This window comes from Pseudoliparis swirei, chromosome 18, assembly GCF_029220125.1.
Source record: "Pseudoliparis swirei isolate HS2019 ecotype Mariana Trench chromosome 18, NWPU_hadal_v1, whole genome shotgun sequence".
Classification (NCBI taxonomy): Eukaryota; Metazoa; Chordata; class Actinopteri; order Perciformes; family Liparidae; genus Pseudoliparis; species Pseudoliparis swirei.
The window spans coordinates 22,705,432-22,724,594 of NC_079405.1; the positions used below are offsets into that span (position 1 = coordinate 22,705,432).

The window sequence follows — 19,163 nt, forward strand, 5'->3', positions numbered from 1 at the left end:
TGTTTGCAAACCACAGATATATTTTGCATTATGTGTTTTTAAAAACATTTAACCCTTAACCCTCCTGTTACCTTTGGGGTCAATCTGACCCCATTCAATGTTTAATGTCGGTGTTTCACTGTATATAAGAAATATCAACTTTTTATATATTTAAAGGGCTATTTAGGTAGTCAACAAACAAACATAATCACACTTAAACTTGGAAACAATATAAATTCTAATAATTTTCTGGAGGTTTTAATTGCTGGGGTCAAATTGACCCCGAGGGTAAAATATGTTAGTAAATGTGAAGGTAACAGGAGGGTTAACCAAGTAGTTCTGTTGCTTGAACCTAACCAATCATTATACAACGTGAACCACTTGATAGTGTGTGTTTCTGCAACCATGAAATGAGGCTGTCGAAACACATTTATGAAAATAATCTTTGGTCCACATGTTGACGTTCAAAGCTGGTTTGCAAAAAACGTATCGTGCCAATATTTTTCTCTGGCTAGTGGGTTGTGGAGAAACAAGCCTCATCTTTAGTAAGACAAACATTTCGGACATTTTGGAAACAAGCTGTTAGTCTTTACTTTGAACTGAACTGACCTCCACTTACATCACAACCCTTCGGTCTCTACAACCCAGACTGGATGATGCTTCCAGATGTGGTCGCTACCCTAATTGGCTAGATCCCTGGATATGTGTATGCAAAGCGACTTTATTTAGGGCCTTCACGATTACGATCTTTGGGCTGAAATGCATGTGTGTGTCTCAACAGGATGAATACATCTCTGGTGTGTGCAACTAAGTAATGGCAGCGTGTTCAGTGTCGCCAATGTGCAAATGTGTGCAAATATGTACTGTAGGCTATGTGTGTGGAGGGATAGTGTATCTCAGCTCAGTCAAATGCAGTACAAGTATATTTCCAGAAACCATGTGTATCTCCATGGTGAGCTGGCTTGGAAATGAGTGAGTGCACATGTGTGTACATGCAGGTGAGCATGCTTGCGAATGTGCCGAGCTGTGTTGGCCTTTGTGCTGTGGTCTGAAAAGGCAGCTTCCCGTCTCTGCGCGGCTCTGATCCTCCCCTGTGACCTCTAGAAGATGCTTTGCCTTCGGTTCTTTCCTCGACCTGCAGAGGGGCAAATTCGAGCTCAAACACTGATTCAAAATCATGATTACTCAGTGTTAACAGGCATCAATTAACACATATGATATGGTGTATTGTTCTGGGAAACACTGACTCATGCTTTCATCTTAAAATACCTTTCCCCCATGTAATCTGTATTAGTTAGATCTGAAATGTGTATATGAGCTTAACCAGGGGAGAATAGAGCCATAGCTAGATTTGTAAAGTATACAAAGTGATTACAATATATAAATCAACTAGAACGGGCACTCGGTAGAGCGCATACCTTCGCATATCACAAGATTGGGCATTGAATTATGAACATTTTGGCATTAGTTGCATGCCAATTGGATACAAATTTACCGTGCTATGGTAAAAAGAAGATGTTGACCTTTTCATGACCTTGACCTTTGACCCAATTGATCCCAGAATCTAATCAAATGGTCCCCGGATAATAACCAATCATCCCACCAAATGCCATGCGATTCAAGAAGATGTTGACCTTTTCATGACATTGACCTTGACCTTTGACCCGATCGATCCCAAAATCTAATCAAATGGTCCCCGGATAATAAACAATCATCCCACCAAATTTCATGCGATTCGGTTTAATACTTTTTGTGTTATGCGAGTAACACGCATACAAATAAATAAATAAATGGCGATCAAAACATAACCTTATAAGGTAATGATACTAAACTGCATTGAGACAACTCCTTGTTTGTTTTAATTGTGTTTTCAGTTCCTCTGAGACTCCTATCTGTGGTATTGTATCACAGTAAACACAGTCAGCACGCCGGCTTCTTGCAAAGTGTTGCTAATTAGCAAACTACATCTGCAGACACGTCAACATTTCAGAAGTTGTGGTCAACAAAACAGAGCTGCATTTAAATCTGTTACATTCCTGGCAATTCAGTACACTTCCGAAGTTAGTACCCCATAATTATTATTACTCAAAACTTGAAATTTTTCTGGCTTGTTATGTGTAATATGAAACTATCGACGAAAAGAGAATATAAGGAAAAACATGTTGTGAGAGTGCGTGGCAGGAACCTTACCAAGAGGCTGAAACACTGAGCTGCGGTGGCCTGGGTCCTTCTGGAGCTGGAGCTCTTTGAGGGAGAACACTGAAGCAGCTAAAACAAAGAGGGAACAGAAAAAAAAGATGTAAAAAAAGATTGTCCAATCCTGTTTAAAATCTAATTGTTTGAGTCATTCCCTGATTTGGAGAAGTTTGTTCACAGGTTTATCTCATCACGCCTCCCTGTACACCTGCCTCTCCCAAAAGTCTCTCCATTGCCTCCAACTCAGAAAACAATTTTGCAGTTGTGCTCTTAACTGATCCCAAAAAAGTAACCATACTACACATGCTTTAGCTTCTTTATATGATGTGCGTGTCAGACATGTCGAATAATCAAGCTTGGAGATTGCCATTGAGTGCAAATAAATTCCTGTCTGTTTCACTGGTTGTAAGAAGTCAGCCAAGACCTTTGTCTTGCCTCGATTGATGTTGCCTTATAAGCCTGCCTCTAGTTACGTCCTATGTTCTTGCCATTTTAGTAACAGTTTTGTTGTTGTTGTGTTTTGCATGTATTTGCCTTTGTTTGGTTCTGCCAACTTTTTATTTGTTTAACTGCTGGTTTTGTCCAAGCTGTCCTGCTCAGATTGTTAGTTTATCGTCTCCATTTTTGCCAAACTACATGCCATGCTCTATTGTGGTTATTTTAGGCATTGTAGTGCATCTTGCGCATTCCCTTCCCTCCTGTGTTTTTTCTTATTTGTTACTTTTTTCTTAGTTTGTTATTTATTTTCTGCATTCTCGCCCTTATTTAGTGATGCACATTTTAGCGAAGATTTGTTTTGCGAAATTTGGCAAAACAACAATATAATATTGTAAGAATAATAAAGAGCACTGTTTAACAAAATGTGCAAAAAATAATTGTCTTTAAATGTGTACATGGCCCTCTGTATTGATGTATGGGCTTACCTGTGTTATAACGGGGAACCCAAGGAGAAAATTGGTTGACATCTTTGGATATCTAATACAACCCACAGCTTTGTAAACAAACCGTGTGTTCCGTCAGACCTTTATTGACCTTTTTGTTCCTGTGTTAGCAATCTTTTGGTCAAAATGTGCAAATTGATTGAACATAACATGGTTCAATATGGCTTTTAGAAAGACCACAGCTGAAATGGAAAAGTATCGCATTTACAGTAAAAGGAAAGTTCGCTGTTCACAGCCAGAGTTGCCAAAAGCTTTTAGACTTCAAGTACACCCAAGAGGCTTTAAAGATTTGTTCACTGTGTGTGTGTGTGTGTGTGTGTGTGTTTGTCTGTCTTACTGTCTGCCAAATTGTGGATATTATTCCCCAGACTCAGGAAGTAGGTGTGTCGTAGAGCATCTTCAGAGGAGATTCTCCTTCTGGTGTCATACTGCAATCACAATACAAAAGCGGCTGATTAGACCGTCTCTGACATCACTGTTCAGTTCCATCCTGTATCCAGGGGTGTGAGGGACATTGTGCTCTTCTCTCATACCTGCAGCAGAGCAGAAAGCATGTCGATCCCCTCTGTCTCCAACCTGACGGAGACAAAGAAGAAAGGTGGGTTATCATTTTAAAAGCAACATCAGTTTCCCAATGAAGGTAATTGGAGCAAAACAACAATCGTATAGTTCTTTCAGTTCACTATAATACAACTTAATCATCCAACAGAGTAGAAATGGGTCTTCAGATCACCAAAATGTAAAAGCAGCATAACAACATGTGCCAATTATAGAGATAAAACACCAATGATAGAATTAGACCAGTACAAAATACAAAAGAAGTACGACCAAACAAAGCACACAAAGTATCTTTATACAACAGTTCGTATGATGTATTCTTAAAAGTTATTCCTAATTTTTCATGCGTTTTGACCTCAGTTTAGTAAAGTACTTTCACGGTCTAATCTTAAACCTAACACAACGGTTTTGTTAGTTAGGTTTTGACAACTGACCCACTTCGTTAGGATGAAGGGGAAAAAACGTAGTTTTGGTTAACACAACCACAGGAGTGTCATGAATGAAGTATGCAACCTACGTGACATAAACATCAAAGAACTAGAACGGGCACTCGGTAGAGCGCATACCTTCGCATATCACAAGATTAGGCATTGAATTATGAACATTTTGGCATTAGTTGCATGCCAATTGGATTAAAATTGACCGCGCTATGGTAAAAAGAAGATTTTGACCTTCTCATGACTTTGACCCGATCGATCCCTAAATCTAATCAAATGGTCCCCGGATAATAACCAACCATCCCACCAAATTTCATGCGATTCGGTTTAATACTTTTCTAGTTATGCGAGTAACACGCATACAAATAAATAAATAAATACACAGCGATCAAAACATAACCTTCCGCATTTTCAATGCGAAGGTAATAAACAGCGTCTGTTGGCTGAAAAAATAATGTTTATTGGACACATCCACCTCCAATCCGGCCTGTCCAGTTTGTGCTTTAACTGCCTTTATAATTCCTCTGTCAAGATATGTGGGATATCTACTACAAACGCTAAATGAGACCAGCCTGAATCAAAAGACATTAAATTGTAAGATAAAATACTGTTTCATCGGAACTACTTAGTAGTTGTCCTTTATCATGAATTAATGGACACCCTGCAGCCAATCAGAATCAAGTATTCACTCAGACCATGGAGTAAAACCTGTTAGCGTTACCTGGGCACATGGTTGATGAGAGCTTGAGGTCTGTATTGAGGAAATAGATAAGACCTAAACTCCTCATTATTACTGATACCAGGACAGGTGTCCTCTGTTGGAGTGCCTGGAAGACAAAGGAATACACAAGTGTCAGGACACCATTCATACCACTCATTCTATACTCCGTATATGACTTGATTTTAGCCTCATCTGGAACATATTATCATAATCTGCTGCAATCTTACCCACAAGCCTAAAAACTAAGTGTAGCTCCTCCTTCACTGTGGCACCAGGAAACATAGGACGACCCGTTGCCATCTCGAACAGGATACAGCCCACGCCCCTGAACAGAACTCTATGTGAGGGCCGCACTCGACAAACAGACCCACACACTTCAAAGAGCGCTGATCACAAGCGCAAACATCTGCGGCCTGAGTGGGCACATCGCAGCCTTTTGTTACATGCAGGGCGGCGTGTTGAAGAGGCACCCTGTGGCCTGCTAAGAGGACGTGTAGCTAGGGGAGCTCATAAAAGGGCCATCACGCTGCTAGATATGCACATTTAATCGTGTGGGTTTTCTCGATGGGGCAGACTGCTAATAAGATGCGCTCTATTGTACGACTATCGTGACTCATCTCCCTGATAATAACCTGTGAGATTCACATGAATGATTCATGGAGGTCCTGGACAATCTTCAAGTTATATATTCATCCGATGTAAGGAGAATTCACTGTCCCTAGTTCATATAAGAGGATAACTACCAATAGGCTAGTTAGAGATATCAAACTTCTGCTCATATGGATTTTTAGATATTAGTTCTTATTGAATTAGAAATGAACATGCGTGTGAATAAAAAGCAATACGACACGGTATGACCAATAATATAAAAACATGATACAGCCTACGTCGCAAACAATCGGCTACACACTTCAAGTCACCGGTCTGCAAAATAAAAAATAAAACGCATCCCGTAATTTAGAGATCTTAGAAGACTTTAAAAATTATACTCTCAACCAAGAAAGCTCTCTTCCATTAAAGTAAACCATGTTACATCAAAGATGGCAAGATTGTTTCCTCACGTCTAAAAAGAATGCAGCTCAACAAAATGGTGGGGCAGCAACTGATTTGAGCAAGAAATGACAACATTTAACATGATTTGTACATTTGCAAAACAAGTTTACCGCTGTTAATATTCAGACTGTGCGCATACCTTTATTCTTCCACAATGTGCTATTATACTGCTCAATTCCAAATTTGTAAGCAATGTCAGTTTGGGTACTTATATTTGTTATACATTTTAACTTTGGAAGTCCAAAGCTAGAGTTTGCTATAGATCTAATGTTTGATAATACTCTCAGAAAGATGCTTTCCATCTCACTGAGTTGGATACCTGATGTTAACCAATATCAATCCATTCATCCACAAGGCCTCAGTTATCATTTGCTGGTCGCACTTTGTTGGTAAGTGTCCATGTAAGACTAATAATCATATATCCACATTGTTCAACTCACCACATGTCTATGGGTGTGGAGTATTCTGTCGAGCCCAACAACACGTCAGGGGGTCGATACCATAGAGTTACTACCTCATTGGAATAGGTCTTGGTGGGGACGGATTTGGCCCGCGCCAGACCTGGAGAACACAACTTGGTTAGGATTGGAAGGTGCAATGTGCAAGATCTGGCCATAATTTGAGTTGAAAACAAAAAATGAACATTATCAGCTGCATGGAAAGAGGTGACCGTGCAATTAATAGACATTAATACATTGTGTTGCGGAGATAGCTACTGAAATGGCTATGCCTACGAAGCTAGTCCTGGCCCGTCCTGTCTTGTGATAACACTTGTATCTTGAGAGACGACAGCGAGTCACTGTTGTGTCCCGTCTGTCCTCAATCCCAAATGAAGACAACTCATATCGCAGTAGACGGACGATCAGTTACCTTCAGTGCACCTTTAAGGGAGAAGTCAGTAACAGCAGAGTGGCTTTCGTACGGCCAGTTTTTTGTGTAAATATCCATTGTTATATTACCATTGTACTAAAATTCCCTTGCAATGACAAGTATTGTGTCTGCACGTTTCTCATATAGTGGAATCAAACTGTAACAGACCACGATAACACTCATGGGGTGTGGTCAGTAGCAGCTAATATAACAATAGCCCCAAAATATACACCTTGTGTTCATCTTAAACAGTAGTTTTAGTCCCTCTATCAGCTCATATGCTGTTTAGTCAAAACCATCACTTAAATAGTTTATCTTCCCACTTTCAGCTCAAAATTGAGAAAACTCAGAGGGGCACAGTTGCTAGGATACAGCAAGTAAGTGGGGACAGAAGATCGGCGAGTGGCATTGTTACATGAAACCTGCGATTTCATTCCCAAGTGTCCGAGTCTTAACAGCCACCTTTGCATTTATTGATGTTAATGAACTTCTCGGCAGCTGCACCCCCCCTCTGGAACGCTCTCCCCATCCACATCCGTCAGGCTCCCACCCTACCATTATTTAAGCAAGCCCTCAAAACACACCTCTTCCAAATCGCGTTCACCTGCTAATCCCTTACCCCGATACGACTCATACAGCTTCTCCAGTTTGTCACCCCGTTTGTTTTCCTTTCTTCACGTTACTGTTCCTGTTTGTTCGTCTTGTCTGCTAACTTTTTGTTTTGTTCTGTCTGTCTCTTGTTCCCTGTAAAGCGTCTTTGGGTATTTAGAAAAGCGCTATAGAAGTCCGAATTATTATTATTATAATGAATGTTCGGTTTGTCCTACCAAAATCGGCCAGTTTGAGCTCGCCCTTGTCGTTGATGAGCAGGTTTTGAGGCTTCAGGTCTCTGTGGAGGATTTTCCTCTTGTGACAGTAGGCCAGACCACGCAGCAGCTGGAACATGAAAATCTGCCGGAAAGGTAACACAGAATAGGATGAGGATACAAAATTAAACATCTTCATGAATATAATGGGATATCTATTCAGAAATTACATGTCTTGTTCTGCCCGTGAAGGCCTGGAACTGAATCTGAAACCCAAAATAAGTCTTCTTAAAATTCAATACCAGACCTCCGTGGCTACCATACAAAATGCCATTAAAAGAATTCTGCTTGATTATTTGCATGTTGGCCAGGCGGCAAGCTGCAGTTAAAGTGAAGCCAATGCAGATATGTCTTCAAACTTTTATTTTCTCAACCACTTGTCTGATTGAAACAAGAAAATAAGTCCAATTGTATAAAAGTCTATGAGAAAATATCCCTACTTCTCACTTGATTTATTACTTTGGTAAACATTGTACACAAAATAGTTTATAGTTTCAATCTCTAATTTCAACACAGAATGTTGTTAATTTAGTAAATTATGTCAAATAGACTATTACACTCTAAACATCCCACTAACCAATGGGTGAAGTGACCATCACAAATTCTTATTTACAGTCTATGGTTTGGGCTTGACAACTAGCAGCTACAGAGACTGACGCTGTGTGTTCGTGGTGGCAGGGGAACTTGGGAATGCTTGACAACAAATCCTTTTTTAATGACAAACTGAATCAGCCATTCCCATCTCACCCATAGGACAACTGTATATGTCATCTCTGCAAGCAGCTTAGTTCAACCTATATTATGTGTGTTGCTGGGCTGCGACCTCTAGTCACAGTTGTAATTATGAAAGGACCAAAGGAGGAAGTGAGATGCCGTAGTATGAAGAGCAACAAGGTTCGCAGAAGGTTGAAGTGGAAGGACGGATCAAAGGAAGACAGGACTTTTACCCAGCAGACCGCTTTCCCATCCCGTGTGAAACCAAAAGTTACTTAAAAACATAACTACGTAACCACATAAATGCATATTTGAACCCAAACCACGTTTTTTTCCTAGACTTAACTGAGTACTTCCGTTTAACAACTTCAAACACGTGTTTAAAACGCCGACCGCTTCACAAGATGAGTTAAAGTCCCTTTGGAAATGGGGAAAAGAGGTTTTAAGTTTGCTGCTCCTGCGGCTTGGAATTTGCTGCAGACAGACCTGGGTCTCCGGGAGCCGGTCTCCTTAGGTGTTTTTAAAAATAGATTGAAGATATTGGAGGGAAATTCATCTAGTTGTCGATGTTTTATATGACGGCGGTATGTGCTCCTGTGTGAGCTGGGTTGTGTTGGCTTGAGACTTAGTTTTGGTTTTATTCATGCTGTGATTTAGTTTTTCGTTTTATATATTGTCTGTCACTGTTTTATGTTTTATGTTGTATTGTATAAACTGTGTGTGACGTGCTGCTGCTGCTGTCTTGGCCAGGACACTCTTGTAAAGGAGATTTTTAATCTCAATGAGGCATTTCCTGGTTAAATAAAAATAAAAAATAAAAAATAAAAAAAGCGGTCTTATACGTCGTTATAGAGTCATTGGCAAACAACCTCTTCTGTCCATTATGTATGAGGAGGTGTTGGGTTGATGTATTTGCAGTGATGGAAACCAATACACGTCCATCTCTCTGGTATATAGTCAGTAGTGGTTGACACCTGAATCATGCATATGGCTCACCTTGACATTATGCATGCTCATGAGATTTCCGCAGTTGTCCAGGTACTGTTTCAGGTCACTGTCCTAGAAGACACAACAGCCACAGTGTCCACTATGAAAATCTAGCTATAGTCCATTTGTGTGTGTACAACCACTTCTTTTTTTTTTTTAAATATTGAATCGGGTCAAAATGACCCGAAGGCAACACAAGGGTTAAACACCTGCGTTCTGAGCTGCCGGTGTACTTACAAGATACTCAAACACCAGAGTGAGGCAGCGGTCAGTGTGGATGATGTCATGCAGCGTGACGATGTTGGCGTGTTTCAGGTTTTTCAGTAGGGACACTGGGTGGACAGAAGAAGGAGAGATGAGTTGTTGCATTTGAAACTGTTTCTGTGGATCAGTCCAAACTCGGCTGCTGCGTTCTCGGGAAATCACTTTAACGCCTCTATAGAAGTCATTGTATTCGGGGGTGAACTCAAACCGACTGCAGAAATCCTTTGTTGCAATAAGTATTATAATATATCCATTATAATAAGTATTATAATTAATCAATTATAATACTTAAGTGGTAACTTCTGTATAATAATAATAATACTTAAGTGGACCCTATTCTCCCAACGAGAACTTCTCCTTGAGCGAGACTCGTTTAGACAAAACAACAAACAGAGCGGATTAAAAAAAAGCTAAAGAAAATGGTTTCCTTTCTCTGAGGGGTTGCTTCCAAAATGTTGTCAGCCCACTAATGAAAACACTCAGAGCCAGGAAGTGGCAAAAGCAGGCATTAGTGGACGTACTTAGAGTTCTCACTTCATGGACCAAATAAAAAAATTGTTGTTCTCTGTAGTTCTTTAGAAAAACAAAAACATGGGAAAATAGGGTTAACCTTTTGATTTTTATGCTAAGATAAAATAATACAATGCTTGCACCACTGGACATGAATCAAACTGCAAATACAACTTAATATAGACAGAGAATTTTTTTCCAAAACATCTAATAGTTCGATGTTGTCTTGTGGGACAAAAGTGTCCATCAGCTGCACACTCAATCTGTTATTTTGTTGAGTTTTTTTAAATTTAACACTGGGGTATACTTTATTTTTGTCACTTCCAGTATGATGTATGTTTGTGTGTGAGTGTGTGTTTGTTGATGTGTGTGTACCCTCTCTGATAGCGGTGCAAGGTGCTCCCTCCTCGTGCTCCAGCCGGATCTCCTTTAACGCCACCAGGTTCTCTGTTAGCTTGCTTCGCCCTTTGAACACTGTGGCATATGTCCCCTATTAACACACACGTACACACACACACACACACGTACACGCACACACACACACGTACACGCACACGTGACATTCTGAGAATATTATATTCTAAAAAGCTGTTACTCAAATACCAGAAGGTATGTTTTTTTGCTGTTAGTAGCCACAGAATAATCAAGTTAATTTCACTTGAATCCCTCCTCGTCCAAATTAAATAAGCATAAATACCAAAAGATAATTTTATTCCAGCTGACTAATTGAAGACCACGAAATTTGACTGCTACCACATGAATAGCCTCAAAACATTACATAATGCCAGGCTTTGATTGAATCCATCCATTCAACACTTATTTGTTTTCTCTCCGTCGGATTATTTTGGATTTATTGATTTATCACAGCACATAATTATTCTTTATTTCATCCTACTTTAGAATTGCTGGCAGTTCCTTTGTCGGTGTTGCAAACTGAAAAGAGAAGAAAACCCTCCGGATATTGAAAACAGAAACAATATTAAACTATTTACTTTTATAACGGCCCCATGTGTTAAACGCTGTCTTCAACTGCGTATACAGCATGCAGCACCTTTGTGAACCATTCGAGACAACCGACTACAAAAGCAGCTCTTTTTCCTCTATTTTTCCCCTCGCCGCCGCTCTTATCTGCTGCTGAGCCTTGTGACTGGGACTAAGGCGCACAGCTTCTGTCACTAATCCGTCCTCACTCCTTGAGGCAACAGCTGTTCTCACATACAACCTGTGTTTTTTTTAGGTGCATGGGCCGTGTCGTGCAATCGTCAAAGCCCTCGAAGGACCGATTGTTTTGAGCAGAGTACAACATATAAAAACACAAGTTTTATTATCATGTTGCATCCCAAATAACGCAAGATAGCTCTACTGTAGTTAGTCTGATTTTGCCAAGTAAACAAACCCAGATCATTTTAACAGGCTCTTGTCTCCCATCAGGGGTTTGAATTACAACAAGCCTCATAAGTATAACAACGTCTTCATTATATGGTTGGCATTATGCACCAGAGATGCCGTGCCTGAAGAAATGTTCAAGTTACCATCGGCATCGACCACGTGTTAAAAGGTGAATGTGTGAAGTAATCGGTCGAGACGTACCTCACCCAGTTTGCCGAGCTTCACGTATGTCTCCAGTTTCCCAAAGCCTATGTCGGACTAGAGACATGGAGAAAAAAGGCAGTTCGATCCGTTATGATTCTCTTCTCCGATTAAACCAGGGAACAGTCAAAGCATCATATTTGCAAACATGAGTTGACTGAGCAAATCCTCCTTTCCTGAATCAACCTGATTGATGGTTCATTATAATATTAATACAGAAGGAAAAAACACATAATAGCATTAAGGCAAGATAAGATAACTAGTAATTTGTGGAGAGGAAATTTGCTCTGTAATATGAGCCGGGATATTCACCGGGTTCAAAAGTAATCTATCAGACAGATTGTGAAACAAACAAGAAGCCAACAACGGTTGTCGCAACACCATTTATATTCAGTACGATTAGATAAACAAACAAGCATTACAAAGGTGAATACGGTTAATCTATATAGATTATATATGATGGATATATAAATACGGCGTGGTGGAAAGCACTTACCAGGGAAGCACGTCGAGACATTCGGCTGAGAGGTTTGCAGAGCGGCGGGTTCTCACTCTCCAGCTGCAGTTTCTTGAGAAACTCCGGAGGCAGGCGGATGTCCATGGGCAGAGACATACGTTGACTGACGTCCTGTAGGGATGGTGGGGGAAGAGTTCAGTCGATGTTTTTAGACTATACATCTTTGAGTACAAACAGTTGGACCTCGTGACATATGACCAGGAGCTAGCTGAAGCTGACCTTCTCTTATCATGAATACCTTTTGTGTACATGGTACCACGTTCAAATTGGGCAAATTTTACGGAAGGTGTTTCAATCGTAAATAATGGCTTCAATCAATGGTTCAGGTGCATTGTGTTTTATCTTCCTGTCTTGGAATTCTCCATTCTCACATTCCCTTTCTTCAACCCTACCCCATCAACAGCAGGCCTAATCATTGCTAGAAACATTCATCTGCATCCTGGCATGTGTCCTGCATTTGGGTCATCCTCCAAACAAACCCCAATGGCGGAGAGACGACGTATCCGGCAAACAAACGGAGAGACGTGGCAGAACCTGAAATGGTCAAATTGGGGCAGGTTTGCAGTGGAGTCAGAACTTCCGGTTTTGTCACGAAATGCCATTGGGCCCAAAATCAGTTCTTGCCAAAGACTTATATTGAAAGAGACTGGGGATTGGAAAATAAATCTGGAATTAAGCATATCATTTATTTTGTTGTAAAACAAATTCTCTGGTTGCATCACTTGAATAGTCCTGATAAATGATTAGATCTGTACATTTGTAAAATACAAGCTAGCTGAATCCAAACTTATTTACTTCCCCTTTCCCTGTGAATGAGCCCGAGAACAATTCTGGCCCGAGGGCCGGGAGATGAGGTTAAGAGGAAACACTATACTGCTTGTTCTATGGGCTGCATGGACGTGCACGATTGACTGAAGGGTGATTGTATACTTAGAAACGATTATTTGGCTTTGTGCTCCTTTTATAGGAAGTGAACTGATCCCATCACCAATGCTGTATCCACTTCTCTTTATACACACAAATGGTTTTCTCCAGCCTGTGGGCAGTTCTTGGGTTTGGCTCGTCTCTGGATGGGTTCGGACCCTCCTTCCTATAACTGCAAATGCGATGGCTTTTTAGAAGGTGATAATGTGCCATGAAATTCTCATTTGATAAGCCATCCTGTGCAGCACCAATAAAAGCCCAGAACAACTAGGCAGTTGTATTCCGTCGTTTGATTGGACCTTTGCTCAGGTTGAAGGTGAGCAGAGCCGTGTTGAGAATCGCATGTTTGTTCTCACCTACAGGTGATATCACTTGTTAGCCATGGATTTGCGAGGCCTTTAGATGTTAAGACGTCATTAATTAATGAGGGGCTCTTTCACAACAGCGATAAGGCAAGTCTGGGCTTGTAAATGTAAATGTGTTAATAAATCAATTTTGCAGAGGGTAAGAGGTTGAACTGTCCACTGGAAAGGTCATCCTGATCAATTAGCAAAAGCGCTAGCGAAGAACACAATGTTACACACCAACTAAAGAGATTTTTTCCAAGCCTGGCAACCATAAAATTCAACTTAATATTGCCTTACTGATCTAGAAAGCATTAATGAACCATTAACCAGCCATTAGTTACAACGTGTAAACCCTTTGCTTAGAAAGAGGAATATAATGTATATTTCCGATGCTTGTTAATGGAAACCATCTAGATTGTTTAAGTTCCCCTCTGACTGTAGCAACTTATTTATGTCTGTAATAAGTCCCTCCTGAGCACTGAAAATGGAGAAATGACTCCTGGGGAGTTTCAACAGAACGAACTGCATGCGCCACTGATTTCGAATGCTTCTAACGTGCACTGGAACCTTGACAGTTCCCAGTTGGTGTTTAATGAGCAACACATGAATCCTGAATCATGCGACTAAAGCACAATGAGTAACCGGACTGAACACTTCGTCTGTTAACCCCTCAGCCGCCATATTAACATGTGTCCTCCCACAGCGGCCCCTTTGAGCCTCTGCTACCATACCTCAATGGAGAAACGTCTGTGCTGGGCCTTGTCGGGGAAGTCGAGGTGTGACGAAGACACGGCTCCCGGTGTCGTTGGTTCGGGACTCAAAGGACTGGCATCATGGGATGGAGGTCCCAGCCTGTCTGGAGTCAGGCCTGAACGAAGAGAGACATAAACACTTTCAGACGTTCAGATGGATGAAATATGACAGGAAAACAATGGTGTGTCAGAACACTGCCGGCTTCAATAAACAATGGAGTAAATTCTTCAAGTCTCTGGAAGTAAACACACAATTCATCAGGGTTGAAAACTGGTTATATGTGAAGGCAAAAGATTGATTTATTATTTCGGGGTGACCTCAAATCTAAGGTCTAAGGAACTTGTGTCGACAGCCAATCTCACCATTAAACCATCGCAGTGGTGGGGAAATCCGGTTATGAAGTAAATTACATGAAGTAGAGGAATTAATTAAGGCCCCAAAGATAAGTAACCCCACAGAATGGTGGTTTCAGGGTGGGTGACCGCCCCTATGGTGCTTCGAAAGAAATGCAGCAAAAGTGTGCTTGTGGACGCTTTTGTGAATTATTTAGTTGCTATAGATAACTAGGACTGATGTTAAAATATCCCTGGCCAATATCATCAAAGCAGTACATCTGAACCTGTTATGCCAGTGGAGATAAAGTGAATAATGTCAACTACCTTTTTGAGCAACTTCACTATATATCCTTTACAAAGAGCCAGCTTTTACTGGCCTTCATTCAAAAATAAGTTAAGATAACTGACCACTGGCTATTATTTCATCTGACTCTTAGCCAGAAAGTAAATATTATATATATTTTTTTTATTTAAAAAAAATGTGCAGTGGGACCTTGTGACTTGTCAGTGTTCTCTGGTTGGTGGCCTGTGCAGAAGTATAACAGGTTTCTCAATCAACTTTAACATAAGCAATATTTATACTTCTGCGTTAAGGGGGGTAGCCCCTTCTCAAAAATGCAACTAGAGATGCTGAGAACTGCGACTGGTCATCTTTGGCCGCAAAACGCTGCTTGAGAATTGCTAATCGTGGACTCTAACCATCTTGTTTTCAGAGACGAGTCTCATCAAGACTACAAAGGAGATAAAGGCAGCTGAAGCGAACGATATACCTGGAGCACACTAGCAATGCAGTGTGACAGCTATCCAGCCGCCGTGGTGGGAAGAATGGCCTTTTGATCCTCACCATGCAACCGTGTATGTGCGTTTGATGCCTGGTCGGTGTCTTTTGAATGCTAACCGCTGTGGAGGTTCCAGCTGCCGTTTGATCTGCTGTTTCAATAGTGAGCGTCGGACGGGCCTAACCGGTATTACAGGTGTGGATTGTGAAACGGACACGTGTCTCCATTTTATTGGACATCTTCTGGGCATGTGTGTGAGTGTCTGTGTGTACAGCCATTCCCTATTCTAGGGTGAGGGGCACAAAGTGCTTTAACCCCTTGTTTCCATGGGGATAGTGCACTAACCCTAACAGAGAAAGCAGGTCACGATTTTGAAGAGAAAGTCTCCTTTAAGCCTCCCACTCAACACACCGATATATATTTACCGTATACATATAGATTTAGATAACCTGCATGACATACTCTCTTATACTAGAGGAAATTCAACAGTTGTCAGGTCCACTCACACACACATCTCATTAAACTGCTTTTCTATCAACGACATGACTGCATCTTTGTCAGATTGATTGACAGTCTAAATGGGCAGGGGGGATGAAATGAAAACTGTTTGCCATTCATTTGAATATCACAGCTACAGCAATCCTTTGATCTCCAGGTGCTAATTAGAGTCAGTGAAGGCGACACTGACATGAGCACACAAATGCGCACACACTGTGCCTGATTGCTGAGAGATACGGATGGATGCCTCCCAGACATCTTCGGCACAACACAATCCAAATATGGAACATAGCAGGATTTTTTTTTGGCGTTTCCATCTGAAACTGCAGATACAGTCAGCGGGGATCAGGATAGGGATAATGATGGATGTGTGCTGGGGGTATAAACTTCACAAGTAATGGCAGAATTAATCACAAGGCTAGGGAAGAGAACATGTTTTGTATTGAAAGGAGTGGAGGCCTTTACACAACGGGAGCGTGGCTGATAAACAACACAAAAATGTGAAATAGTCGTCTAATAAAGTTTCCTGTCTTGGTGCCTTTGTGTTGTTGTTCATAAATATAGCTGTAACCAAGCGTACTCAAGTCTATGAGAAAATGACTGTTTCTCTCTTGAATTATAACCTCAGTTAACATTCTAAACAGTCTTAATCACAATTTTCAAGTCTTCAATACAGCATGATGTTCATTTAGCAAATTACCTAAATATGGAAATTTGGCGACGACTGTAATCCAAGATGGCGAGGGCTAAATCGCTGACTTCAAGGCTTCAAAACTGTAGTCCACAAACCAATGGGTGACGTCACGATGACTACGTCTAATTCCTATATACAGTCTATCGTAGGAACTTAACCCGTTCCTCTCGACTTCGATTGGTTGATGCCCTTATTATCGGAAAAAATCTGCATCCTTAAGAAAAAAACATGCAATTTAATATATTTGCATTAAGTTTGACAATATTGATGTGGGAATCATTACAATTTAAACTTAAAAAACTCCCTGGTGTTTAAAGGCCTTAAGAAATTTCAAGGTCAAACCTACAATCCGGCAGTCGTCATGCAGCTTTAAGTTAAATGCCTTCCTCAAGGAAAGAGATTCATTTTTTCAAGCACAAAAATAAACCACTTATTTGCAACCCAACCGACTGGCATGCAAATGAGTTTTTGTGTGGCAGTACTGAGGCTTTTAGTCTAGTGCTTTACTCAGCTTACCTTCATGTCAACATTGCTGACATGCTGATGTTTAACTGGTATAATGTTTACTATGGTCACCACTGCCGTTCAGTGTGTTAGCATGCTAACATGTGCTAATCAGCAGTAAATACACAGAGCAGCTGAGGTTGATGGGTATAGGGTGCTGCAGGGATGATTTATTTTTATAGGGCCAACCCCAGAAATAAGTGTCACACTAACCTTGACACAAAGCAAAGAGGATTTTTCCATTGGATTATTGAAGAAAGGAAGCTCACAGTTTAAAACTCGTACACGTTTTTATTCAGCAAGTCAATCCTCCTCTTTCATGATTTTAATGGGGAATGAAATGGCCACCAGCAAAAAGCTAACGAACCACACCACGGGTTGCGTGAGAATGAGGATACACAACAAGGCTGTAAAGGCGGACTAGTGTTCAGCGGGATAACGCTTATTAATAGTAATAATAATAATAATGCATTTCATTTTTATCGCACTCTTCCTTCAAAGAATCTCAGAGTGCCACACATATAGTAAAAACAAATAAAACCGATTAAAACATAGTTAAAGCAACCCATAAAAATTAAAAAAAATAAGAATGTAATAGCTGATAGTCTCATTTAGCAGCTTGTTAGCAATCGTCTTCTTGAAGAAATGCAAAGATCTTAAAAATTCAGGAAACATTTTACTGAGCGACGTATTTTATGTAACAAAAACAAAACATTGTAAAATATACTGTATATTAATATATTATCCAAAGTCTTAAGTTCAGGCTTCTAACCAAAACAAGCCCAATAAAAAAAAAGCCATGGAACCAGACGTGCAAAAGAAGGCGGACTCATTTGACAAATATGGCTTTATTTTAACAGAGGTTAACTTTTGTTTATTCATAAAGAAAGCAACAAATAAACTCTGCATAGTTCCTTCAGCTGAGGCTAAAACTATAACGTGGTCAAGCAGGTTAAATAAGGTAGATTGATGGGAATTGTGGCTTAAAATGCTTTTCCTGTAAAAGCCAGTGGCAGTGTGCTTTTGACCTCAGCCAGTAAACATAACCGAGATAAGAACATTTCACCTGCTTAGCAATAAAGGCATTGTGACTCTGTACAATAGGGTTTGATATCTTTCATCAAAATGTGTTCAGTTTACATCCCCCTATCTATATTCTGAAGGTGTTTACAAAAGGTTTACTTCATACACCATTGTATTACTAAAAACATGATTAATAACGGACTTTCTGTCTTTGCTCTTTTGACTTGAAGCACATTCTCTGCAGGGACACATTGGAGTGTTGATGTGTTGGGGGGGCTTATGTGTTTGCTCTCACGTTAGCATGGGAGCTTGGCAAAACAGCTTAATGGACTATTAGATGGAAGATTAACAAGGGAATTCTGCCTAATGTGAAATACTACTGAACCGGCAGTAAGTGCTTTGTACCACTAATGACACAGACGATCACAGACACACACATGCATGCTTTAAGTTGTGATGAGCATACCTGGTTTGGCATGAGTACAAATAAAAATAAACCATGTTTGATGAGATCAACGGTTGTGAAATTGTAAGTTTGTATGATTGTGTTTCTTCGTGCCGTATCTTATGCGTCTGTGAAGCCTTAGGAGGATGCTAATCAGTTCATCAAGCTCATTGATCTAACACTAATTGACTTTGTCAGTTTTGATCCAACCGCTCCCGTTTTGAAATACTAGAAATGGCATGAGAGAATCCAATGATGACTAAGACTGAAGGAAGGAAGGAATTGAAATCACTTGAGCATGAACCGCATATTTAATTATGTACAAAGTTTCCTCCTTAGATGGCTATCAAAGCAAAGTCTGCTTTTGTGTGAACTAGGTGTGGTCCTATCTAAGAATGTATACATCACATCTGATTGGTCAGGTCTTGCCTATCGTCAACCGATTTTGTATTTTTTCTTTTGCTCATTGATGTCTGTTTAAGCTCTACGTAGTTTAAAAAAACCACAATTATCGTCCAATATCGCTTTTGTTTACAGAATAATGAACAATGCTGTTTGTTGTTGTGTGTGTGTGTGTGTGTGTGTGTGTGTGTGTGTGTGTGTGTGTAAGTGTGTGTTGGCGCTGTCCACAGCACTGAAGCAGAGCGACGGACACCGC

At 40.4% G+C, this 19,163-nt stretch overlaps 1 protein-coding gene across 2 annotated transcripts in view; it reads right to left on the minus strand.

Moving 5' to 3' along the window:
* Positions 1-207: 207 nt before the first annotated feature.
* Positions 208-19,163, minus strand: part of cdk18 (cyclin dependent kinase 18) — a 47,021-nt gene continuing 28,065 nt past the window's right edge. For both annotated transcript variants that reach the window (XM_056438005.1, XM_056438006.1), the window contains exons 3-16: positions 14,206-14,342; positions 12,183-12,314; positions 11,687-11,743; positions 10,472-10,586; positions 9,560-9,654; positions 9,332-9,394; positions 7,583-7,706; positions 6,326-6,446; positions 5,060-5,157; positions 4,833-4,938; positions 3,650-3,692; positions 3,454-3,544; positions 2,170-2,247; positions 208-1,114 (exon numbers count right to left, since the gene is read on the minus strand). In XM_056438005.1, coding sequence (XP_056293980.1) covers positions 1,080-1,114; positions 2,170-2,247; positions 3,454-3,544; positions 3,650-3,692; positions 4,833-4,938; positions 5,060-5,157; positions 6,326-6,446; positions 7,583-7,706; positions 9,332-9,394; positions 9,560-9,654; positions 10,472-10,586; positions 11,687-11,743; positions 12,183-12,314; positions 14,206-14,342 — 1,295 coding nt within the window. In that variant the 3' untranslated portion in view covers positions 208-1,079. The remainder of the gene's footprint in view (positions 1,115-2,169; positions 2,248-3,453; positions 3,545-3,649; positions 3,693-4,832; positions 4,939-5,059; positions 5,158-6,325; positions 6,447-7,582; positions 7,707-9,331; positions 9,395-9,559; positions 9,655-10,471; positions 10,587-11,686; positions 11,744-12,182; positions 12,315-14,205; positions 14,343-19,163) is intronic.